Source organism: Lepidochelys kempii, chromosome 2, assembly GCF_965140265.1.
Source record: "Lepidochelys kempii isolate rLepKem1 chromosome 2, rLepKem1.hap2, whole genome shotgun sequence".
Classification (NCBI taxonomy): domain Eukaryota; kingdom Metazoa; phylum Chordata; order Testudines; family Cheloniidae; genus Lepidochelys; species Lepidochelys kempii.
The window spans coordinates 27,155,254-27,175,907 of record NC_133257.1 but is presented as its reverse complement, the minus strand read 5'-3'; the positions used below and the strand labels follow the sequence as shown (position 1 = coordinate 27,175,907).

The 20,654-nt window shown below is 41.9% G+C and overlaps 2 protein-coding genes across 3 annotated transcripts in view; both read right to left on the bottom strand.

Moving 5' to 3' along the window:
• EIF3H (eukaryotic translation initiation factor 3 subunit H) overlaps positions 1-20,654 on the bottom strand; it is a 120,220-nt gene that overhangs the window by 87,784 nt on the left and 11,782 nt on the right. For both annotated transcript variants that reach the window (XM_073330286.1, XM_073330287.1), the window contains exon 2: positions 448-604. In XM_073330286.1, the coding sequence (XP_073186387.1) occupies positions 448-604 (157 nt within the window). The remainder of the gene's footprint in view (positions 1-447; positions 605-20,654) is intronic.
• LOC140905853 (uncharacterized) lies at positions 17,272-19,208 on the bottom strand. Its single transcript, XM_073329346.1, has 2 exons — positions 18,567-19,208; positions 17,272-17,980 (listed from the first exon to the last, which is right to left on the bottom strand). Exons 1-2 carry the CDS (start codon positions 19,129-19,131, stop codon positions 17,460-17,462), a joined length of 1,086 nt encoding a protein of 361 aa, XP_073185447.1. The 5' UTR covers positions 19,132-19,208; the 3' UTR covers positions 17,272-17,459.

Genomic DNA, 20,654 nt, shown 5'->3' with positions numbered 1-20,654 from the left:
AGTGTCCATACAGGTGAGTTATTCCAGTGTAACTATAGCAGTCTAATTGTATTGGGGTAGTTATGCCTGTGTATTACCTATGTAGATAAGCTCTAAATCAGATATACAGGATGGGAGCTTTATGTGTAAGTTCTGGAAATGCATTATAGGTTCTTATTTCAGGCAAAAAGAGACCTTGTAACAATGTGAGTGAAGTTTCCAGCCATAGTTGTGTGTGTGTGTGTGTGTGTGTGTGTGTGTGTGTGTGTGTGTGTGTGTGTGTGTGTGTGTGTGTGTGTGTGTGTGTGTGTGTGTCTTTTATTTTGGTTAGGTGGGTGTTGTGTGTGGAGGGGTTTTTTGGAGGGGCGAGGTTGTTTGTTTTTTAAAGAAATCAGTATACTTTGGCTTTTTCTGGGTGACAAAGACTGTAAATCCAATGCCCTAGTTTGGACAAACTGCACGTCTTACCTTCATCAAAGTCTGCATCATCTTCCGTGTGCTGAGGGAATGGAAAGCAGTTGGTGATTTCAAGCCTGTCATCCACCACAAGTCCCAGCAGCACTCCCTGGACCACCTCATTCCCCAGTCCTTCTTCTTGATAATGCTTAATAATCTTTAACACAACCTAAAAATCAAGAACAAAAAGCAGAATATGAAAGCCTATTCTGTATTGTGTCTTTAAATTCGTGTAACAAATTGTTTAAGTAAGTTATCTGAAATGGTAGCTGAAGACCAAATGAACTACAGGCTTAAAATGCCAGCAGAAAGTCCTGCACAAGAAGCTATACAAAATATTTCTCAAATTTTCAGAGGTAGGGCTTTTAAGGGTTACTTTTAACAATATCAGTTACAAAACTGAAATGGAAATATGACACACTGAAGGTGTTCCTTGAAAACATTTAGTCTTAAGACCAACAACAGAGAAGCTAATTGGCATAAACAAGGGAGAAAATACCCTTAAGAGCAGATATGAAAGCATGTAAACGACTAAATAAAAAAGGATTATCATTACAATTCTCACACCCCTCCCAACTCTGAACACTACAATAAAGTATCCCCATGTGATGAAGAGCTGATATTGTAGATTATAATATTATGTTTTCAATGGCTGATTTGAGACTAGCTCAGACACACAAACTATGGGGTCAATTCATGCTGTTAATTACACTTAAACAAGAGAAAGTAAGTGTAGAGTAACAGTAGCTACAGGCACAGATGCGTACATGTACAGACAATAAGGATGATGCTAAGTCAAGCTCAAGTGGACTTTATTTCACCAAGGTCTAAGGTCTAATCCATCCAAGCAAAAGCAAGCTAGAAATGCTTGATGGCCCTGTTAACAAAGCTCTATTGATCTTTGTGTCTGTAGGCAAACCAACTACCATAATGAATTTCTGCTCTACCATTGTGAGAGAACAGATTTTGCATAACTACTGCCCTTACAGATTCAATGAACATTCTACATGAATACAAGTCCACATTTACGTGGCAGGAACATATATTTCATTGCACACTAAATAATGAAGCAAAAGGTTATGTTCGTGACAACCATTTTAAAACATCTGTAATGATTTACACTACCTACAGCATGGTGGTAATGAAAAACATTCACAGAACAAGAAAACCAAATGTAAATACACAGTATATATTCCCTTCTTGAGGGGAAGAGGGGGAATCCTTAAAGTTTTATGGGAAGTTTTTTGTTTGGGGTTAGGGAGGAAATAAGGGCTGAAGTGAAAGAAGAAAAGTGGGAAATGCTTCTTCAAACAAATGTGCTGCAAATATTAAATAAGGTGAACCAAGCCACACAATGCAGTGTGGGAGACTGCATAGCTCAGGGGATTAGTAATGGGATACAAAGCTTTTAATCTCTGGTGCTTCTCTTCCATGTCTAGGTAGCCACTTTGGGCAAAGGTGCAGGTACATATTTAAATGCCAAAAATGAGGCTACTTTGAAAGCTTGAAAGAAAAAAAAATTACCATATAGAGAAGTGGAATTTAATACCTTTGCTGAAATGGTTAACATCAAATGGTTAACATCAAATGGTTTTAAACCAATATAAATGTTTTTTTGTTTTTCCATGAACCATCACTATTCCGTGAGAAAAATTCCACCTCCATTAATTGTAAGGATGCTGCAGTACTTCACAATAGGCTTGCTGGGACAGAGATCAAGTTTCCAGTGGACAGCTATCTATCTTGTGACAGAACCTGTAACTAATAGGACTCAATTGGGCACAACATAAGATGCTATTTACTGCATGAATACAGATATGCAGAGTATTTTAAGTGTCATATTTCCAACATTTCTCTATTTTTGGTCTTCAATTTTTTATGTTCTCTTATGCGCTGGTGGCCTTCCCACTAACCTTTGATAAGATTTTTCACTACAATATTTCATTGCGGCATTGCTGATAAAGATGCCAACTGTTCCCATTTTATCTTCTAGTAGCCTATAAAAACATCATTACAATACACAGAACACTTGCTATAACAATGAGATCCCTGGAATCTTCTGACTGAGCAGAAATACAGAAAGTTAGAGACTATCAGAACTCCAAATGGTAACCACGTATTCTAATGCATGCTGAACTCACACATTAACATGCTGTTCTAGTAAGAGACCTGCATGAGGCAATGTTCTAAACTCAACTCCATGAGCACACTCCACACAGCAACTTGTTTTCCGGCGTTAGCTACCGACTGAGAGACAAGGTGGTTGAAGTAATATGCGTTTGAAAGATCAAAAGCATCTCTCTCTCCCTCCCCCAATAGAAGCTGATCCAATAAAAGATATCACCTTCTCCAACCCTGTCTCTAATATCCTGTGACCAAAACTGCTACAATATTGCATATTAGCTACTGATTGTCTGTTTTGAAATAAAGATCCAAAAAACGTAAGAAACAAAAAATGTGCCCCATGAAAATGCAGACATCTCATTCTTGTAACACTTTTGTTTTTATAAGACTCCAACTGTTTTAAGTGATACCTAATGTATAATACTTGGTGAACAGTTGAAGTTTAAAGAGGCCCTGCAAGACATGCTGCTATCCAAACACTGCTACACACTGATGAGGAGACAGCTTGACATCCAGTATTTTCATGTCCCGCCTTGAAAAACAAAAAAAAAATCTTTAAATGTAAAGGTATACCCAAATTTCTTTGATAATCATAGCAAGACTGAGGGTCAGCTTTGAACATTTAACCGGTCATCTCATTTGTTTTCAAGTTATGTATTTGCAATTATGAGTAGCTTTCTTCAGTTCGTCTTAAACCCCTTCCTAAGTGCCAAATTACAGTGAAAAAAGCCACTTTTGTATTAAAATAGGGGAGCAAAGGAGTTACACTAGTATCATTATTAGTTTAAATTCACACCTCAAGAGTATACTGATATGACTTTTCCATACAGACAAGTTTTCAGGTAATAAAGTCTCAGATATTTCTATCTTTACAACTTGTGCTACAAATCTTGTGTTCACACCACTGAAATCAGCTTATTGATCTGTTCAAACTGTCACAGGTAAAAAGCCAACTGCTGTTATTAGAAATAAGTATGTATATCATTAACACCTATTAGCACTATGTATACTGTCATGGGTGACCTGGCAGAACAGTATGCCAGTAACTATTAAGGCTCTACTCCCATCAGAACTAGTAAAGGTTTAGACTTTAAATCTAGTCTCTTTTTTAAAGACTGGTTAATGGTAAGGCAGGCATTGGAAGCTTTGTACTGTACTTGAGGTCTAAGGAAATTTTCTGAAATTCTCACTGTTGCTAACACCAAATTAGCTCCATCAGCATTAGAAATGGCAAGAGGCCTAGTAGACATGTTGCCAGTAGTTAGCTGGGGTTTGTGTGTATGCACACACACCTTGTCTCACAGCCCTACTCAAAGCTAATTTAATTGATGTTTCATACACCAGCTGCTCATCTACACAAGTGCTCCCAACATTGCCAATACTTAGCACTACGCTTTACACATAGACCAGGCCTCTGAAGAAGCTGCTGTGGAATACTTTCAAGTTTTATAACATTTTAATATCTTAGTTTATTTCATTGCTGTCAAATAGCAAGAAGATGTAATAAGCCTTCAGACTGCACGTAAGTGCAAGCTGCCAAGTTCTGGACCATCAACAGTCTAGATGGTCCATGAACTAGAGTATTGCATGACAGTTGGGAGGAACCAGGAGGCAGATGCCATCTTGGATGAAATGCGGGGAGGGGGAGGTTCTGTGATAGGAAGGAGGACTGTCAGGAGTTTCTGGGCCCCCATAAGCAAAGGAGGCAAACGCCCAACCCAGAAAGGAACAGGTGCAGTCTCAATACCTGAGGACATCAAGCAGCATCTGTGTCCAGCTCAGAGGGGTTTGGCCACATTTTAATATCCTACTCTCAAATATCAAGCAGATAAACTAAACCTATCTAGGCCTGTGTGTGGAATTTTAGTAGTTAGAGCAGATCCTTCCTGTAGAGGAGGCATAGCTGAGTGGTGGTTGCCACCTCAGCTGGATATAAGAACCAGGACTTCCTTGGCCAGTGAAGGACTCTCTTTCTCACTTCTGTTTGTTTTTTTGTTTGCTTTAAAAAAAAAAAAAAAATTGTCCTGGAGAACAATGAACAGAAAAAGAAAGTCATGCTTTTGGCCACGGGAGAACATGCATGATTGTAGTGATGGCCTATTAATAAGGCTAAGATTTTGTCACAGATATTTTTAGTAAAGTCATGGGCAAAAGAGAAAAATAAACGGAAGCCATGACCTGTCCAAGACATTTACTGAAAATAACTGGGACAAAATAGGGATCTATGGATCCCCACACTGCCCGACGGTGAACAGCTGCACAGGGGCTAGGAAACTCCTTCAGCAGCTGGGGACTAGGGGGTACCTCTGATGCCTGCAGCTCCAGGAACAGTGAGGATTAGAAGCACATAGCACAGTTCTGATACCTGCTACCTCCTTTAGTGATAAAAACCACTGCCAACGTGTTGTAATACATCACCGGCACATCAGGACTGGAGTTTTTACAGTTCTTAGGACATCTTTGACTGCTCTGAGCTTTGGCCAATTGAAGAAGAGCCCTCCCACATAGTATTCATTAACTTTGGATGTCAGCTTCCCTCTCCAATTCTCACATACTCTGGCCCTCTGAGTATCCCTTGACAAGGGGGCAAAGAGAAGACACATGTGGAACCTCACTCAACAGTATGTTGGGGACAACAGACCATAATTCTGATCAGAGACAGATCCCTGATGTGACTGGAGAACAAATGGCATCATGTCTTCAGGCCACCAGCTTCTGAATCCTGTCCTTTGAAAGAAGTAAACTTCTGTGAAGGATATATTGCATGGAATCATTCAGCATCTGGTGGTGTTGACAAATTCATATTATTCCAGAATAGAACTTGGGTCTGCAAAAGCTGCTCTGGGGGCCTTTTCCAAGAAAGGTGCTAGGATGAGGAAGTCATTTTAGAATGGGTATGACACTTGACCCCTTTTCTGCTCAAAGAAAAATAGACAAACTAATACTTTGGAAGACACCCTTACAGAGGCAGGAGGACCAAAGACACAGCATGAAGAACACCTGATGATATAGAAATTAAAAAATCCTTTTGGGAATCCTGTTCTTGGTTTAATTCAGGGTCTCCATCCTGAACTTTGGCTTCTGAAGGAATCTGTTCAAGAACTTCAAGTTGAGCACTCCTCCTTTTTTGGGACTCTTGGGTGCCAGGACAAGGTCCTAAGCCTTCTTGTTTTCTGGGAGATCCATTCTCCAAATTTGAAGAAGATAACCCACTGCAGTCCTTATACTCTGTGTTTCAATTGGTTGGAGGAATAGTCTTGGTTTTGGTGTTGCATTTAATTTGAATAGTGCAACCCTGGCTGCCTAAATGGGGGGAGGGGTGCTTTTTTCAAATATAGTATTGATCTAATGCTTTGATAATTCCTGCCACTTGGTCCCCAATTGGTTCAACCTATAATCACCCTTTCTTGAAGGACACAGAGTTTTCCTGTAGTATCTCCTCCATACCTCATGCCACTTGGATCACTCTCTTGCAACTCTTGGATGAATCAAAAGCATGCCAAGACCTATAATAGCATCTGTATTTCTTTGGGCTACAAGGCTCTCAGGTTTTTATTTTATTTTTATTTAAAGGAGGTTTCCATGGCAGTACTGTCTATAGTCACTGAAGAACCTGCCAGCTGGGACATTCAGTAGTAAACAGCACTTACTTTCCCTGGGGATTGGCCTTCCATGGAGTTAGGCAGAACTGGTGTTGTGAGAGTTACATAACTCATTGCTTGTACTGAGCATCTCAAGATGTCTTTTGTGGGGGGGGGGGGGTATTTCTTTTTTCAGAGTTGGGGAGAAGGGCAATCTGCCATGACTGATAAGGAGATGTTTTTCACTGAAGCCTCCCAGTCCAGAGGACTTCTGAACTTGAATGGCACAGTGTGCAAAAGAGAGACCACACACATGGCTACAGCCAAGACATGGAAGCATTAGATGCATGAAAGGCTGCTAAGGTGGCTTTGCTTTTACTAATTATTTTAAATAAAGACTTGCAATTTCTTTAACCAAACATGAGGACTGCGTGAACTTTTGGGGAGTATAAAACATAACATACTTCAGAATGGATTCAACTCAACTTCTCTCCAATGTTTCTTTTCTCAGGGCCTTATCTGGAAGGATACAGAGTCTGCATAATACTCCTGAGGATGGTTTAAAAACATTATTAAAAATCCTGAGTGAGGTTGTTCTTCTGTGGGCTCCAGCCCCAAGGCCAAAAAAATCTGGCCTTTCTCCCACAAAAATAAATATGAGGACCTCTCTGTACTCTGTGACCTTTTTTCTTCCTTTTAGAGCCTTTACCCTGGGAAACTTTGTGTTGTGGTCAAATGGAAGAGGAAGACCAGAAGGAAGAGGATCCCTGCCCCTCCTGTTCCTTGTTTTACTGGGAAAACAGAGCCTTAAAAATTTCCACTGTTGAGGAGTGACTTCAGGGGTCAAAATCTTAAGTGTCCTTCCCATAAATCTTTTACCTTTCCTTCTCAATTTCTAAGTTTTACATATGGGAGCGATCAACCTCTCGGGTCTCAGAGTATACCCTGATTTTATGGAGTTTTTCCTCCTTATCTGTAGGCCAGAGGTAGAGTGGCCTCCATCTTGAGACAACAAGATAGCACAGAAGAGTGAATCTGAAGGAAGAACGGCACCTGCTGCTGTAGTACAGAAATAAGTGGAACCCTAATAAGGCTCACTTTTGAGATAATCTGAGTGAGCTCCTTGAATTTTACAGATGTTCCCTTCTTGAGGGAGGGACAGAGGAAGCCCTGTTGTCTCACAGTGACCGTGGTTCCTGGAGGGGCTACACTGAGAATGCTTACTCAGGGCAAACTGCAAGGAATAGGGCAGACAATCCCCAAAACTACTGATTTATTTCAATATTTATATTCACCAAGCCAATAACAAAACAGCTACCACACTGATTACCAAGAAGCCAAAATACAGTTCCCTTTAAGCAGTCCAGCCCTTTGGCTCCCACTCAGAGAGCCAAGTCTAATACAGAGAGGGGTTACTAAAAAAAGCCTTATTCCTATAAAGTACTATCAATCCCAAGAGATCAGATACATTGCCCACCAGGTCAGTGAATATTTTAGATCTCACCCAAATATATGCTTACAGCCAATCCTTATTAACTAAATCTAAGATTTAGGTTTGGTCACTCTAAGCCTGCAGTAACTGAAAGGTCTGGTATCCGTCTCCAAGGTCCTGCAAACAACAGTCAGACCCCTTGTAACAGATATGTGGACTTATCCTGTGACGAATCCAATCTGTGCGCAACTTCATATATCTGCAGAGCCTGCCAATAAGGATATTTATATGATGCAGAATACCTGTCCACGATGAGATGAGATAACTGATGTTCATATAGACGTATCTAGATGTCAACATATATTCAGAACTCTCCCAAACACACAGCTTCCTACTTGCCCTATTATCAAAATAGATTAAAAATTACAGCAATTCAAGCTACAAATCTTGAGCAACAGTAAATCTTGAAAGTTATTTTGATATTTTGAGTAATAAAAAAAAACAGGGACCTTGGCTAAAAAGGTTATTTAGCACATTGCAACTCCATTTCCCATCTAAGTTTTAGAATCTATTCCGGGCACTGTTCCCTGTAAGCTGTGCGCGTGCACACAGATATTAAACCCCACGCACACGGTGAAACACCATGCGCACTCCGGCTTCGGCCTTTTTTTTTTTTTGGCTTCAGCGGCGGTACAGAAGAAATTTTTTGTGCACATGGCCTGTTAAAAATTAGAGGGAACACTGATTCTAGGACTGGCAAATGATTTAAAAAATAATCACAATTAATCATGAAATTAAAAAACAGTATGATTAATCACAGTTTGAATTGCGCTGTTAAACAATAACAGAATAACATTTTAAATTATATTTTTGGATTTTTTCTACATTTTCAAATATATTCATTTCAGTTACAACACAGAAAATACAAAGTGTACAGTGCTCATTTTACATTATTTTTGATTGCTCTATAGTACTTGTGCAAATATTTGTAATCTCTTTATTGTGAAAGTGCAATTTACAAATGCAGATCTTTTTATTTTAACATAACTACACTCAAAAACCTAACAATGTAAAATTTTAGAGCCTTTAAGTCAAAGCATGAAGGGGCATATGAATGTTTAGCCTAACATTCATATGCCTGACACCTAAATACCTTGCAACACCAGCTACAACAGTGCCATGAGAACATCTGTTCTCACTTTCAGGTGACATTGTAAATAAGCAGTGGGTAGCATTATCTCCTGTAAATGTACACAAACTTGTTTGTCTTAGCAATCGGCTGAACAAGAAGTAGGACTGAGTGGACTTGTATGAGGTGAATTGAAAAATACTATTTCTTTTGTTTACCCTTTTTACAGTGCAAATAGTTGTAATAAAAATTAAGTGAACACTGTATACTTTGTATTGTGTTGTAATTGAAATCAATATATTTGAAAATGTAGAAAAACATCCAAAAATATTTATAATAAATTATAATTGGTATTCTATTAACAGTGCAATTAAAATTGTGACTTTTTAATCTTGTTAATTCTTTTTGCATTAATCGCATGCATTAACTGTGATTGACAGCCCTAATCTAATCCTTTTAAAAATGACCTCCAGAGAAAAAAATTGTCATTTTTACTGTTTTGATATATAAAAGGTGTCTGATTTTTTTTAAAATGGTACTTGGGATTTGGCTTGGGTTTAATCTTTCAAACAAAAAAAACATATTGTCTTCCCTGTTTTTGTTAGAGAAATACTGACTTGGATTGGGAGCCCTGAGTTTTTGGTTGAGGGAGCCAGGGATGCTAATCTTTCATACAGTGCTTTTCCTCCTCTCTGTCCAGAGTTTGAAGTTAGTGCCCTCCAGGTATCTTGAAACTTGTTTAAATCATCTACTTATTTATTTTTTCTCTGTAAGTGGACTGCTCACTGATGCAGAGGAAAGGAACTGAATATGAATTGCTTTGTATTGGATAACGATAAGGTCATCAAATGATGGAGAGAAGTGAAAGGTACTGAAATCAAACATAAAAATCAAATTAAGATATATGCTAATCACCCCCATGATTGATTTGTTTGGATGTTGCATCTCTTCTAATCTTCACCTATCCTTTTAGATAGACTCTCTGAAGAATGAGCTCTCTCTTCTGTGTGAAAAGAAGGTACTGTAGTACATTTTGGGTGCTACCTCAGTACAAACAATAATACACCACCATTATGTTTGTATATTTTAAGTTACCCATTTGCTATAGAAAGTATCATACTATAAATTTCACAGTACATGGCTTCATGTTGATTACCATGGAAACCATCAAGACCACCGGCACTGCAGAATGACTGCCTTGTCGGTATGTTTCTACAATACAGCCCCAGGATTCCAACTGTTTGAGCAGCAGGGCATTAGATATCATTACCATACCATCAGGAAGCAACGATGGGGCTGTAACAAGAGTAAGGCCCTACAGTCGTCCTAGTTACAATGGAGACAGAATGTTACCGACAGAGCATTACCAAGTATTTTTCGGTGGGTTATTTTTGCTACTTCCACAAATAGGTTAGAAAATCTGAATCTTTTGAAAACATTTAATATTTTTAAAAAAGTATTTTTATTACATGTTTTTAGAACAAAAGTCAATACATTACCATTGTTTTGGGGGTGAGACCTGATGAACATGCTCCCTTACTGTACAATGTATCTGCATTTTAGGAAGATTAGACACAAGCTATAGTTTCAACTTAATATTTTCCAGTTGGTATAAAAGGAGTCTTATGCTTTTAGCTGTCAGCTGTCTGATGAAATGTGTTCTGCTATATTAGTGAACTACCAGCATTCCAATATTTGCAGTACTTACTGAGCTAGCAGTGCCATCTGTGAATAAAAGGATTACTTTTCAGGCTTCAGCTTCTAGCAGTTGCATATGAAAAGGTTTAGAAGTGACAGCCAAAAGCAGCAGCAGTAAAGTTCATAATTCAACCATCCATTTTTCACACGGATTGTGCTAAATTTTTACCCTCATTCTGAAGTAGAGGAAAGCCTGCAGAGACAGTTATCCACGCTTATTTGGCCTTAAGAAATGAACAGAACACGACAGAGACAAAATAAAAATAAACTTGCTTTGTCTATTTGCAGCTCTATAAAATGCTCCCAGATTTAAAGGCACCTCATGCTATTTCAGGATCCTAGCCTCCAAGATCAGGATTGAAAATAACGTGCTGAAGTAAAATATTGAATTTAAGCATATAAATTATGGGATCCCTCCTTTGACATGCATTCAATATATATCCCAAACAGTCATGAAAGTGATACACTGGCACGATGACGAAGTCATTTTCCATTTTTATTATTTTAAGTTTTCCACATGTCCAGGGCACTTGACTTCACTAAAATTATGTGAACAAGTTTTGTTTTAACAGGTTTAGAGATACAGAAAAATCTTCCCTAAAGGGAGGCAGTGTGCACCAGTGGAAGGGAGACAAGACTGCGACCCAGAAGACCTTGGTTCTATTCCCAGCTCTGCCACTGACCTGCTGTGCAACCATGGAAAAAGAATGTTATTTCATTTCCCTTTTCCTCAGTTTCCTCAGCATCTTTAAAATGGGATTAATGATACTTGCCTCCTTTGTAAAGCACTTTGATATGTACAAAGTGAAGTGCTATATAAGAGCTAAGCATTATTTATCATCTCTATAGGAGTACTGGATGATTAAGAGCATTCTAATTTTACCACCACTGATAAGGGGAAATATGGATGGATAAGGTCATATGATTTTCTGAGGACATCATTTTGGGGGCATCATTATGGTAGCCTGGGTACATTAAACCACGAATTGATAAATATTGGAGTCTTTTGAAAGTGTAATCTCAATTCTGAATTTCCTACCTTTTAACGGTTATTTTTTGGTAACTACAAAATTTCTATAAGGATTGTTATCTTTAAATTACTAATATGCACTCAAAACCTTAATCTACCTAAACTAATTATTGCTGAGAATTTGCTTAGTTGTTTTTAAACACTCACAGCACGAGATGGAGGAGCAAGAAGGTTTGGGGGAAAGGGTCATTCAACCTTCCTTCTGAAATCGTAAGGGCCACCTGGCTAATGCCTGTTAAAGAAATGGAGGTGTACACCAGCACACACAAGAGAGGTTTCATGCTGCTGAATGCACCAACACCCTTGCAAAACTTAGGAGGCTCTAGGGGGCCTCCAAAGCAACACCGTCACATTTCCGACCAGGTGAGGAGTCCAGTTTACTTCAGCTTCACAACTACTCTACCAATTTTGATCCCAATATTTCTTTGTGGATTTTAGAAGGGGGCGAAAATCTGGCTTAGAATGGAAAATTAGTCACAACCTTAATTACTAAGTGGCTGCCTCTGCACAAGAGAGATATGAAAGAATGGGAAATCCTTGGTAGTATCATACTCATAGCACAATGCTAATACTCGTCAGGCTGTAGTCAGAGCATTTTAATATGCTTCAATATCTCTAATATTTCAATTTAAATAGCATTTTGATTTCACTACACATCAAGGCACAATGATTTTATGAGTGTGTACAAGTATGTACGGTTAAACACACGGGCAATTTAAAGGAGCATTTTTAACTATGGACATATTGTTGCAGGCAATGGGCCAAAGTGACGGACATCACTGAATTCAAATGAAATAGTAAAACCAGGCTTACCTAAACACAAAAGGGAACCTCTGGCAGTTACTAAGCATATCTAAAAAAATAATTTCCCAAAGCTTCCCCACATTATTGATTCTACAACAGTAAGCTGAGCTGCCCATTTTACTAATTCAGAATTCAAGAAATTTAGTTTTATATGCTAAATACTGGAAGTACTCTTATAGAATTGCTAAGCATTAGTGCAATATAAAAAGCATATACATCTATAATCTTAACACTACATGAAATAAAAGATGTGGCAGAGTTATACTTGATAATCACACCTTTGTCTAGAGGGCAATTTTTAGGGAGCGGGGGGTGGGGCGGGAGAGTAGAGAAGAGATAAAACACTGAAACTGGATCCGAAATATTATTTGTGGCAGAGCAAGACGGGGAGTTACTTTAGAAAAAAGCTTTGGGCCTAAGCAACAACAAAAAATTGAAAATAAGCTGCCTTTAATAAAACAGTTTGAAAAAAAATTGTAACAAGTTTCAGTGTTCTTGCCCAATTTAATTAACAGAAAACATTTTTCTTGGGCATATAACTGCATTTGTTTTGTACCACAGACCTAAATACATCAGATTTTTCAGGTTAGGCACTATACTATTTTGCCAGCTGTCTGCTATATTTTGTCTTTTTCCCTGCATTGTGCCACTCTGCTCACAAACACTGTAGACACTCAATTTTGTAACAATGCCTGGAGAACACCAAATGTACATCCATAACAATGTTCTAGTGTGTAAGGCAATACACATTAGATGTCCAGATTCCCAATCGTTACTGGTGCAAACTCCCTCTGCTGTTCTAGGCAAATTACTCAAAAGCTCTCTCTGCCTGTTTCCCATCCATAAAATGGAGATAATACTCACAGTAGTGATGAGAGGATTAATATAAAATACTTTGAAGATTAAAAGCATTATATAACTGCAAAACAGTGACTAAAAAAAAAAATCAAGTGAAAATGCACAGTCTTCATCTTGGTAGCAAAGTAACAGCCAGCAAATAAGCACCAATATATCAGACCATAATCAGCCTGTTCAGCAGCTATGCATACATAATTACAATGCAGGACACCAGTCTGACGTACACCTCACAAGTGCAGAAAGGAATGAAGCCCAACTGTTGACTACAGCAGCATACAGAAGGGGAGAGTGCCAATTTTCTTTCCAAGCAGGAAAAACTATTGTCAAATGATATTTTGCCTTTGAGCCTTGAAGTGCAACACTGTTCATTGCCCTTAGGCCAAACACTAATTCCTTTTGTCAGGGCATTAGTTTCATAGTGCCAAATGATACCAGATGCTTTTGTTTTATTGAACTCCTCAATACTGTATACATAGCAATGATATAACCTTTCAGTATGTATCCCCTCACTGCTCTCCTGCAGCTTGTTTACCAGCTCCAACTTTGTTCTGCTAATAGCAACTCTTAGCATTTATACTGTTTTTCCAACTACAAGACACTTTTTTAAGCTTTAATCCTCAGAAGCAGGATGTAGATATTTCCCACATTTTACAGATACAAAAATGGAAGCAGAGAGGCTGTCTTTATGCAGTCAGAGTCAACCAATATCAAAGCTGGTTTTAGACGCTACATAAATTCAGATACCTATGGGGCGGGCACATGAGTGCATCCATGCCCCAGTACTATATTCCAACCATGCCTGATGTTAGAAAATTAAGATAATATATTTTATAAGTTGAAAGGTAAAGCATATGAAATTCTGCAATTCCCAAGGACCAATTTCAGCAACAAGAGTAGGATTCCATAGCTGATTCTAATAGTGCATAAAAAACAATCTGCAGCCTCATATCTGCAGATCATATGAAATCATGTCACTCACCAACGATGCAACTGAATCTTTTACAGCATACCTGAATATATACAAATATGGAATAAATGTCACTAAAAACTGGGTCTCCTCCAAAGTGAATACTCTGTTTGTGTACACCTAAAATAAAGTGACAAGTGACTTGGAGTGCTGGAGTAGCAGCTGATTTGGCCTTGGCAGCAACTTCTATCTCAGAAGCAGGAGACTGACTCAGAGGTACTGTTTATGTCCTCATGTCAAAAACCTTAGCTATTGGAGAGGCTAGAAAGTAGTGGTGGTAACGCAAGTTCCACGGTAACACTTAGGACTTGTCCACACAGGAAATATTTACCAGTTACCCAATATAGTTAAACTGATATAATTTCCTGTGCGGATACTCTTGAGAGTGTCTTTTTTTAGGTTTAGCTTAAACCTCCTTCAAAGCAACAGTTAAATCGAAAAAAGCCACTTTCATACCAGAAAAAGTGTGTCCACTTGGGGAGTTATACTGGTGTAACTACATCTATTTAAATTCACATCTTCTAGACTAGATCTACATACTAAAAAGTTAAGTTGATCCAGCTGTGTCACTCAGGGGTATGAAGTACATATCCACACATATATACATACATACATACACACACACACAGAGAACAGAAAAGCCAGCCTAACCCTCAGTGTGGACAGCACTAGGTTGACAGAAGAATTCTTCAATTTACCTAGGGTATGTCTACACTACAAAATTAGGTCGAATTTATAGAAGTCGGTTTCTTAGAAAGCGGTTATATATATTCGAGTGTGTGTGTCCCCACAGAAAATGTTCTAAGTGCATTAAGTGAATTAACTCGGAGGAGCGTTTCCACAGTACCGAGGCTAGAGTCGACTTCCGGAGTGTTGCACTGTGGCTAGCTATCCCACAGTTCCCGCAGTCTCCGTTGTGCATTGGAATTGTAGGTTGAGATCCCAATGCCTGATGGGGCTAACACATTGCCACGGGTGGTTCTGGGTGCATATCGCCAGGCCCTGTTCCCTCCCTCCCTCCGTGAAAGCAAGGGCAGACAATCGTTTAGCGCCTTTTTTCCTGAGTTACCTGTGCAGACGCCATACCACGGCAAGTATGGAGCCCGCTCAGGTAACCATCACCGTATGTCTCCTGGGTGCTGGCAGACACGGTACTGCATTGCTACACAGTAGCAGCAACCCCTTGCTTTGTGGCAGCAGACGGTACAGTATGACTGGTAGCTGTCATTGTCATGTCCGAGGTGCTCCTGGCCACGTCGGCCAGGAGCGCCTGGACAGACATGGGCGCAGGGACTAAATTTGGAGTGACTTGACCAGGTCATTCTCTTTAGTCCTGCAGTCAGTCCTATTGAACCATCTTATGGTGAGCAGGCAGGCGATACGGATTGCTAGCAGTCCTTTTGCATCATCTTCTGCCAGGCAACCATGAGATGTGGATGGCATGCAGTCCTTCTGCACCATCTGCTGCCAGCCAAAGATGTAAAAGATAGGTGGAGTGGATCAAAACAAGAAATAGACCAGATTTGTTTTGTACTCATTTGCTTCCCCCCCTTCCCCGTCTAGGCGACTCATTCCTCTAGGTCACACTGCAGTCACTCACAGGGAAGGCGCAGCGAGGTAAATCTAGCCATGTATCAATCAGAGGCCAGACTAACCTCCTTGTTCCAATAAGAACAATAACTTAGGTGCACCATTTCTTACTGGAACCCTCTGTGAAGTCCTGCCTGAAATACTCCTTGATGTAAAGCTACCCCCTTTGTTGATTTTAGCTCCCTGAAGCCAAGCCTGTAAGCCGTGTCGTCAGTCGCCCCTCCCTCCGTCAGAGCAACGGCAAACAATCGTTCCGCGCCTTTTTACTGAGCGGATGCCATACCAAGGCAAGCATGGAGGCCGCTCAGCTCACTTTGGCAATTAGGAGCACATTAAACACCACACACATTATCCATCAGTATATGCAGCACCAGAACCTGGCAAAGCGATACCGGGCGAGGAGGCGACGTCAGCGCAGTCGCATGAGTGATCAGGACATGGACACAGATTTCTCTGAAAGCATGGGCCCTGACAATGCATGCATCATGGTGCTAATGGGGCAGGCTCATGCTGTGGAACGCCGATTCTGGGCTCGGGAAACAAGCACAGACTGGTGGGACTACATAGTGTTGCAGGTCTGGGACAATTCCTAGTGGCTGCGAAACTTTCATGGAAATTTGTGACTTGCTTTCCCCTGCCCTGAAGCACATGAATACCAAGATGAGAGCAGCCCTCACAGTTGAGAAGCGAGTGGCGATAGCCCTGTGGAAGCTTGCAATGCCAGACAGCTACCGGTCAGTTGGGAATCAATTTGGAGTGGGCAAATCTACTGTGGGGGCTGCTGTGATGCAAGTAGCCCACGCAATCAAAGATCTGCTGATATCAAGGGTAGTGACCCTGGGAAATGTGCAGGTCATAGTGGATGGCTTTGCTGCAATGGGATTCCCTAACTGTGGTGGGGCTATAGACGGAACCCATATCCCTATCTTGCCACCGGAGCACCAAGCCGGCGAGTACATAAACCGCAAGGGGTACTTTTCAATAGTGCTGCAAGCTCTGGTGGATCACAAGGGACGTTTCACCAACATCAACGTGAAATGGCCGGGAAAGGTGCATGACGCTCGCATCTTCAGGAACTCCGGTCTGTTTCAAAAGCTGCAAGAAGGGACTTTATTCCCAGACCAGAAAATAACCACTGGGGATGTTGAAATGCCTATAGTTATCTTTGGGGACCCAGCCTACCCCTTAATGCCATGGCTCATGAAGCCATACACAGGCAGCCTGGACAGTAGTCAGGAGCTGTTCAACTACAGGCTGAGCAAGTGCAGAACGGTGGTAGAATGTGCATTTGGACGTTTACAGGCGCGCTGGCGCAGTTTACTGACTCGCTTAGACCTCAGCGAAACCAATATTCCCACTGTTATTACTGCTTGCTGTGTGCTCCACAATATCTGTGAGAGTAAGGGGGAGACGTTTATGGCGGGGTGGGAGGCTGAGGCAAATCGCCTAGCTGCTGGTTACGCGCAGCCAGACACCAGGGCGGTTAGAAGAGCACAGGAGGGCGCGGTACGCATCAGAGAAGCTTTGAAAACCAGTTTCATGACTGGCCAGGCTATGGTGTGAAAGTTCTGTTTGTTTCTCCTTGATGAAACCCCCCGCCCCTTGGTTCACTCTACTTCCCTGTAAGCTAACCACCCTCCCCTCCTCCCTTTAATCATTGCTTGCAGAGGCAATAAAGTCATTGCTGCTTCACAGTCATGCATTCTTTATTCATTCATCACACAAATAGGGAGATGACTACCAAGGTATCCCAGGAGGGGTGGTGGAGGAGGGAAGGAAAATGCCACACAGCACTTTAAAAGTTTACAACTTTAAAATTTATTGAATGACAGCCTTCTTTTTTTTGGGCAATCCTCTGTGGTGGAGTGGCTGGTTGGCCGGAGGCCCCCCCACCGCATACTTGGGCCTCTGGGTGTGGAGGCTATGGAACTTGGGGAGGAGGGCGGTTGGTTACAGAGGGGCAGCAGTGGCAGTCTGTGCTCCAGCTGCCTTTGCTGCAGCTCAACCATACACTGGAGCATACTGGTTTGGTCCTGCAGCAGCCTCAGCATTGAATCCTGCCTCCTCTCATCACTCTGCCGCCACATTTGAGCTTCAGCCCTGTCTTCAGCCCGCCACTTACTCTCTTCAGCCCGCCACCTCTCCTCCTGGTCATTTTGTGCTTTCCTGCACTCTGACATTATTTGCCTCCACGCATTCGTCTGTGCTCTGTCAGTGTGGGAGGACAGCATGAGCTCGGAGAACATTTCATCGCGAGTATGTTTTTTTTTCTTTCTAAGCTTCACTAGCCTCTGGGAAGGAGAAGATCCTGTGATCATTGAAACACATGCAGCTGGTGGAGAAAAAAAAAGGGACAGCGGTATTTAAAAAGACACATTTTATAAAACAGTGGCTACAGTCTTTCAGGGTAAACCTTGCTGTTAACATTACATACATAGCACATGTGCTTTCGTTACAAGGTCGCATTTTGTCTCCCCCCACCGCGTGGCTACCCCCTCAACCCTCCCCCCTCCCTGTGGCTAACAGCGGGGAACGTTTCTGTTCAGCCACAGGCAAACAGCCCAGCAGGAACGGGCTCCTTTGAGTGTCCCCTGAAAAAAAGCACCCTATTTCAACCAGGTGACCATGGATGATATCTCACTCTCCTGAGGATAACACAGAAAGATAAAGAACGGATGTTGTTTGAATGCCAGCAAACATACACTGCAATGCTTTGTTGTACAATGATCCCCGAGTACGTGTTACTGGCCTGCAGTGGTAGTGTCCTACCATGAAGGACGCAATAAGGCTGCCCTCCCCAGAAACCTTTTGCAAAGGCTTTGGGAGTACATCCAGGAGAGCCGCGAATGCCAGGGCAAATTAATCCTTTCACATGCTTGCTTTTAAACCATGTATAGTATTTTAAAAGGTACACTCACCAGAGGTTCCTTCTCCGCCTGCCAGGTCCAGGAGGCAGCCTTGGGTGGGTTCGGGGGGTACTGGCTCCATGTCCAGGGTGAGAAACAGTTCCTGGCTGTCGGGAAAACTGGTTTCTCCACTTGCTCGCTGTGAGCTATCATCTTCTTCTTCGTCCCCAAAACCTGCTTTCATGTTGCCTCCATCTCCATTGAAGGAGTCAAACAACACGGCTGGGGTAGTGGTGGCTGAACCCCCTAAAATGGCATGCAGCTCATCATAGAAGCGGCATGTTTGGGGCTCTGACCTGGAGCGGCCGTTCGCCTCTCTGGTTTTCTGGTAGGCTTGCCTCAGCTCCTTAAGTTTCACGCGGCACTGCTTCGGGTCCCTGTTATGGCCTGTGTCCTGCATGCCCTGGGAGATTTTGACAAAGGTTTTGGCATTTCGAAAACTGGAACGGAGTTCTGATAGCACGGATTCCTCTCCCCAGACAGCAATCAGATCCCATACCTCCCGTTCGGTCCATGCTGGAGCTCTTTTGCAATTCTGGGACTCCATCATGGTCACCTCTGCTGATGAGCTCTGCATGGTCACCTGCAGCTTGCCACGCTGGCCAAACAGGAAATGAGATTCAAAAGTTCGCGGTTCTTTTCCTGTCTACCTGGCCAGTGCATCTGAGTTGAGAGTGCTGTCCAGAGCGGTCACAATGGAGCACTCTGGGATAGCTCCCGGAGGCCAATACCATCGAATTGTGTCCACAGTACCCCAAATTCGACCCGGCAAGGCCGATTTAAGTGCTAATCCACTTGTCAGGGGTGGAGTACGGAAATCGATTTTAAGAGCCCTTTAAGTCAAAATAAAGGGCTTCATCGTGTGGACGGGTGCAGGGTTAAATCGATTTAACGCTGCTAAATTCGACCTAAAGTCCTAGTGTAGACCAGGGCCTAGTTACTACTTCTCCAGGAGGTGGATTAACTACAGAAGGGGTCTCAAACACATGCCCCACGGAGTTATTTGCTGCAGCCTGCCAAGCTCCCCACCCCCGCCCCCGGAGTTATTTCCTGTGGCCGCCAAGCTCCCCTCACCCACCGCCCAGCACGCTGCGTCCCCACTCCTCTGCCTACCTCCAGGCGCGTCCTGCCACCAAACAGCTGTTTGGCAGCACTTAGCGCTTTCCAGGGTGGTGGGGGGAGAAGGAGCGGGGAGCCGCATGCTCAGGGGAGGAGGTGGAGAAGAGGCGGGAATTTGGGGAAGGGATTGGAATGAGGGCAGGGAAGGGGTGGGGCAGGGGCAGGACCTCATGGAAGGGGTAGAGTGGGGGCAGGCCGGCTTTTGTATCTTTATATGAAAAGGTGTCAGTGGTGTGGCCCTTGGGCCAATGTCCTCATGTGGCCCTCAAAGTGATTTGAGTTTGAGATCCCTGAACTACAGCCATGGGACAACTCCTCCCATCTCTGTAGTGAGTGGCTACACTCAAGTGCTGCAACTGTGCTGCTGTAGCATTTGAAGCATGGTCATTGCTCTGGTTTATACTGGTATAACTTTCCTGTTTAGACAAGCCCTTAGAATAGTAGGAACAGAATTTCTTTCCCCCACTACAGGCTCTTTGTACTACTAAGGCTAGTTCATTAGAGGACCTACTAATGGACCATGAACTGGAAGAATCCCAAGTAACCAGCCATCTCTATTGTCTCATTCAAGGACTGGAAAAAAAAAATTGACCCCATACGTGTGGCCAGAAGTGGGTTTGCACATGTAAGACTTCCTGCTCTTTTTCATTGGCTTTTGTTTTCTGAACTATTCTTACAGTCAAGAAGCAGGACTGTGCAAGACAAAAAGAGAAGTAGGGACACAGGAGACAGGCAGTACTATTGGTCCTGTGCACCACAGTCTTTAGCATACTCTGATTGGTTCTACTACCTGTCATTTATACAGCTCAAAGACACAATGCATGAGTACAGACAGGCATATTATATATTGCAGAACACTATGAAATGCCAAAAAATACTCAGCTAGCATCACTCTAAAATAGCACTGTGAATCAACATCCTCAGCTTCAAAAACACATTTCTTTCTTCAAAGGAAACAGTTATAACATGTACACTCCTAGG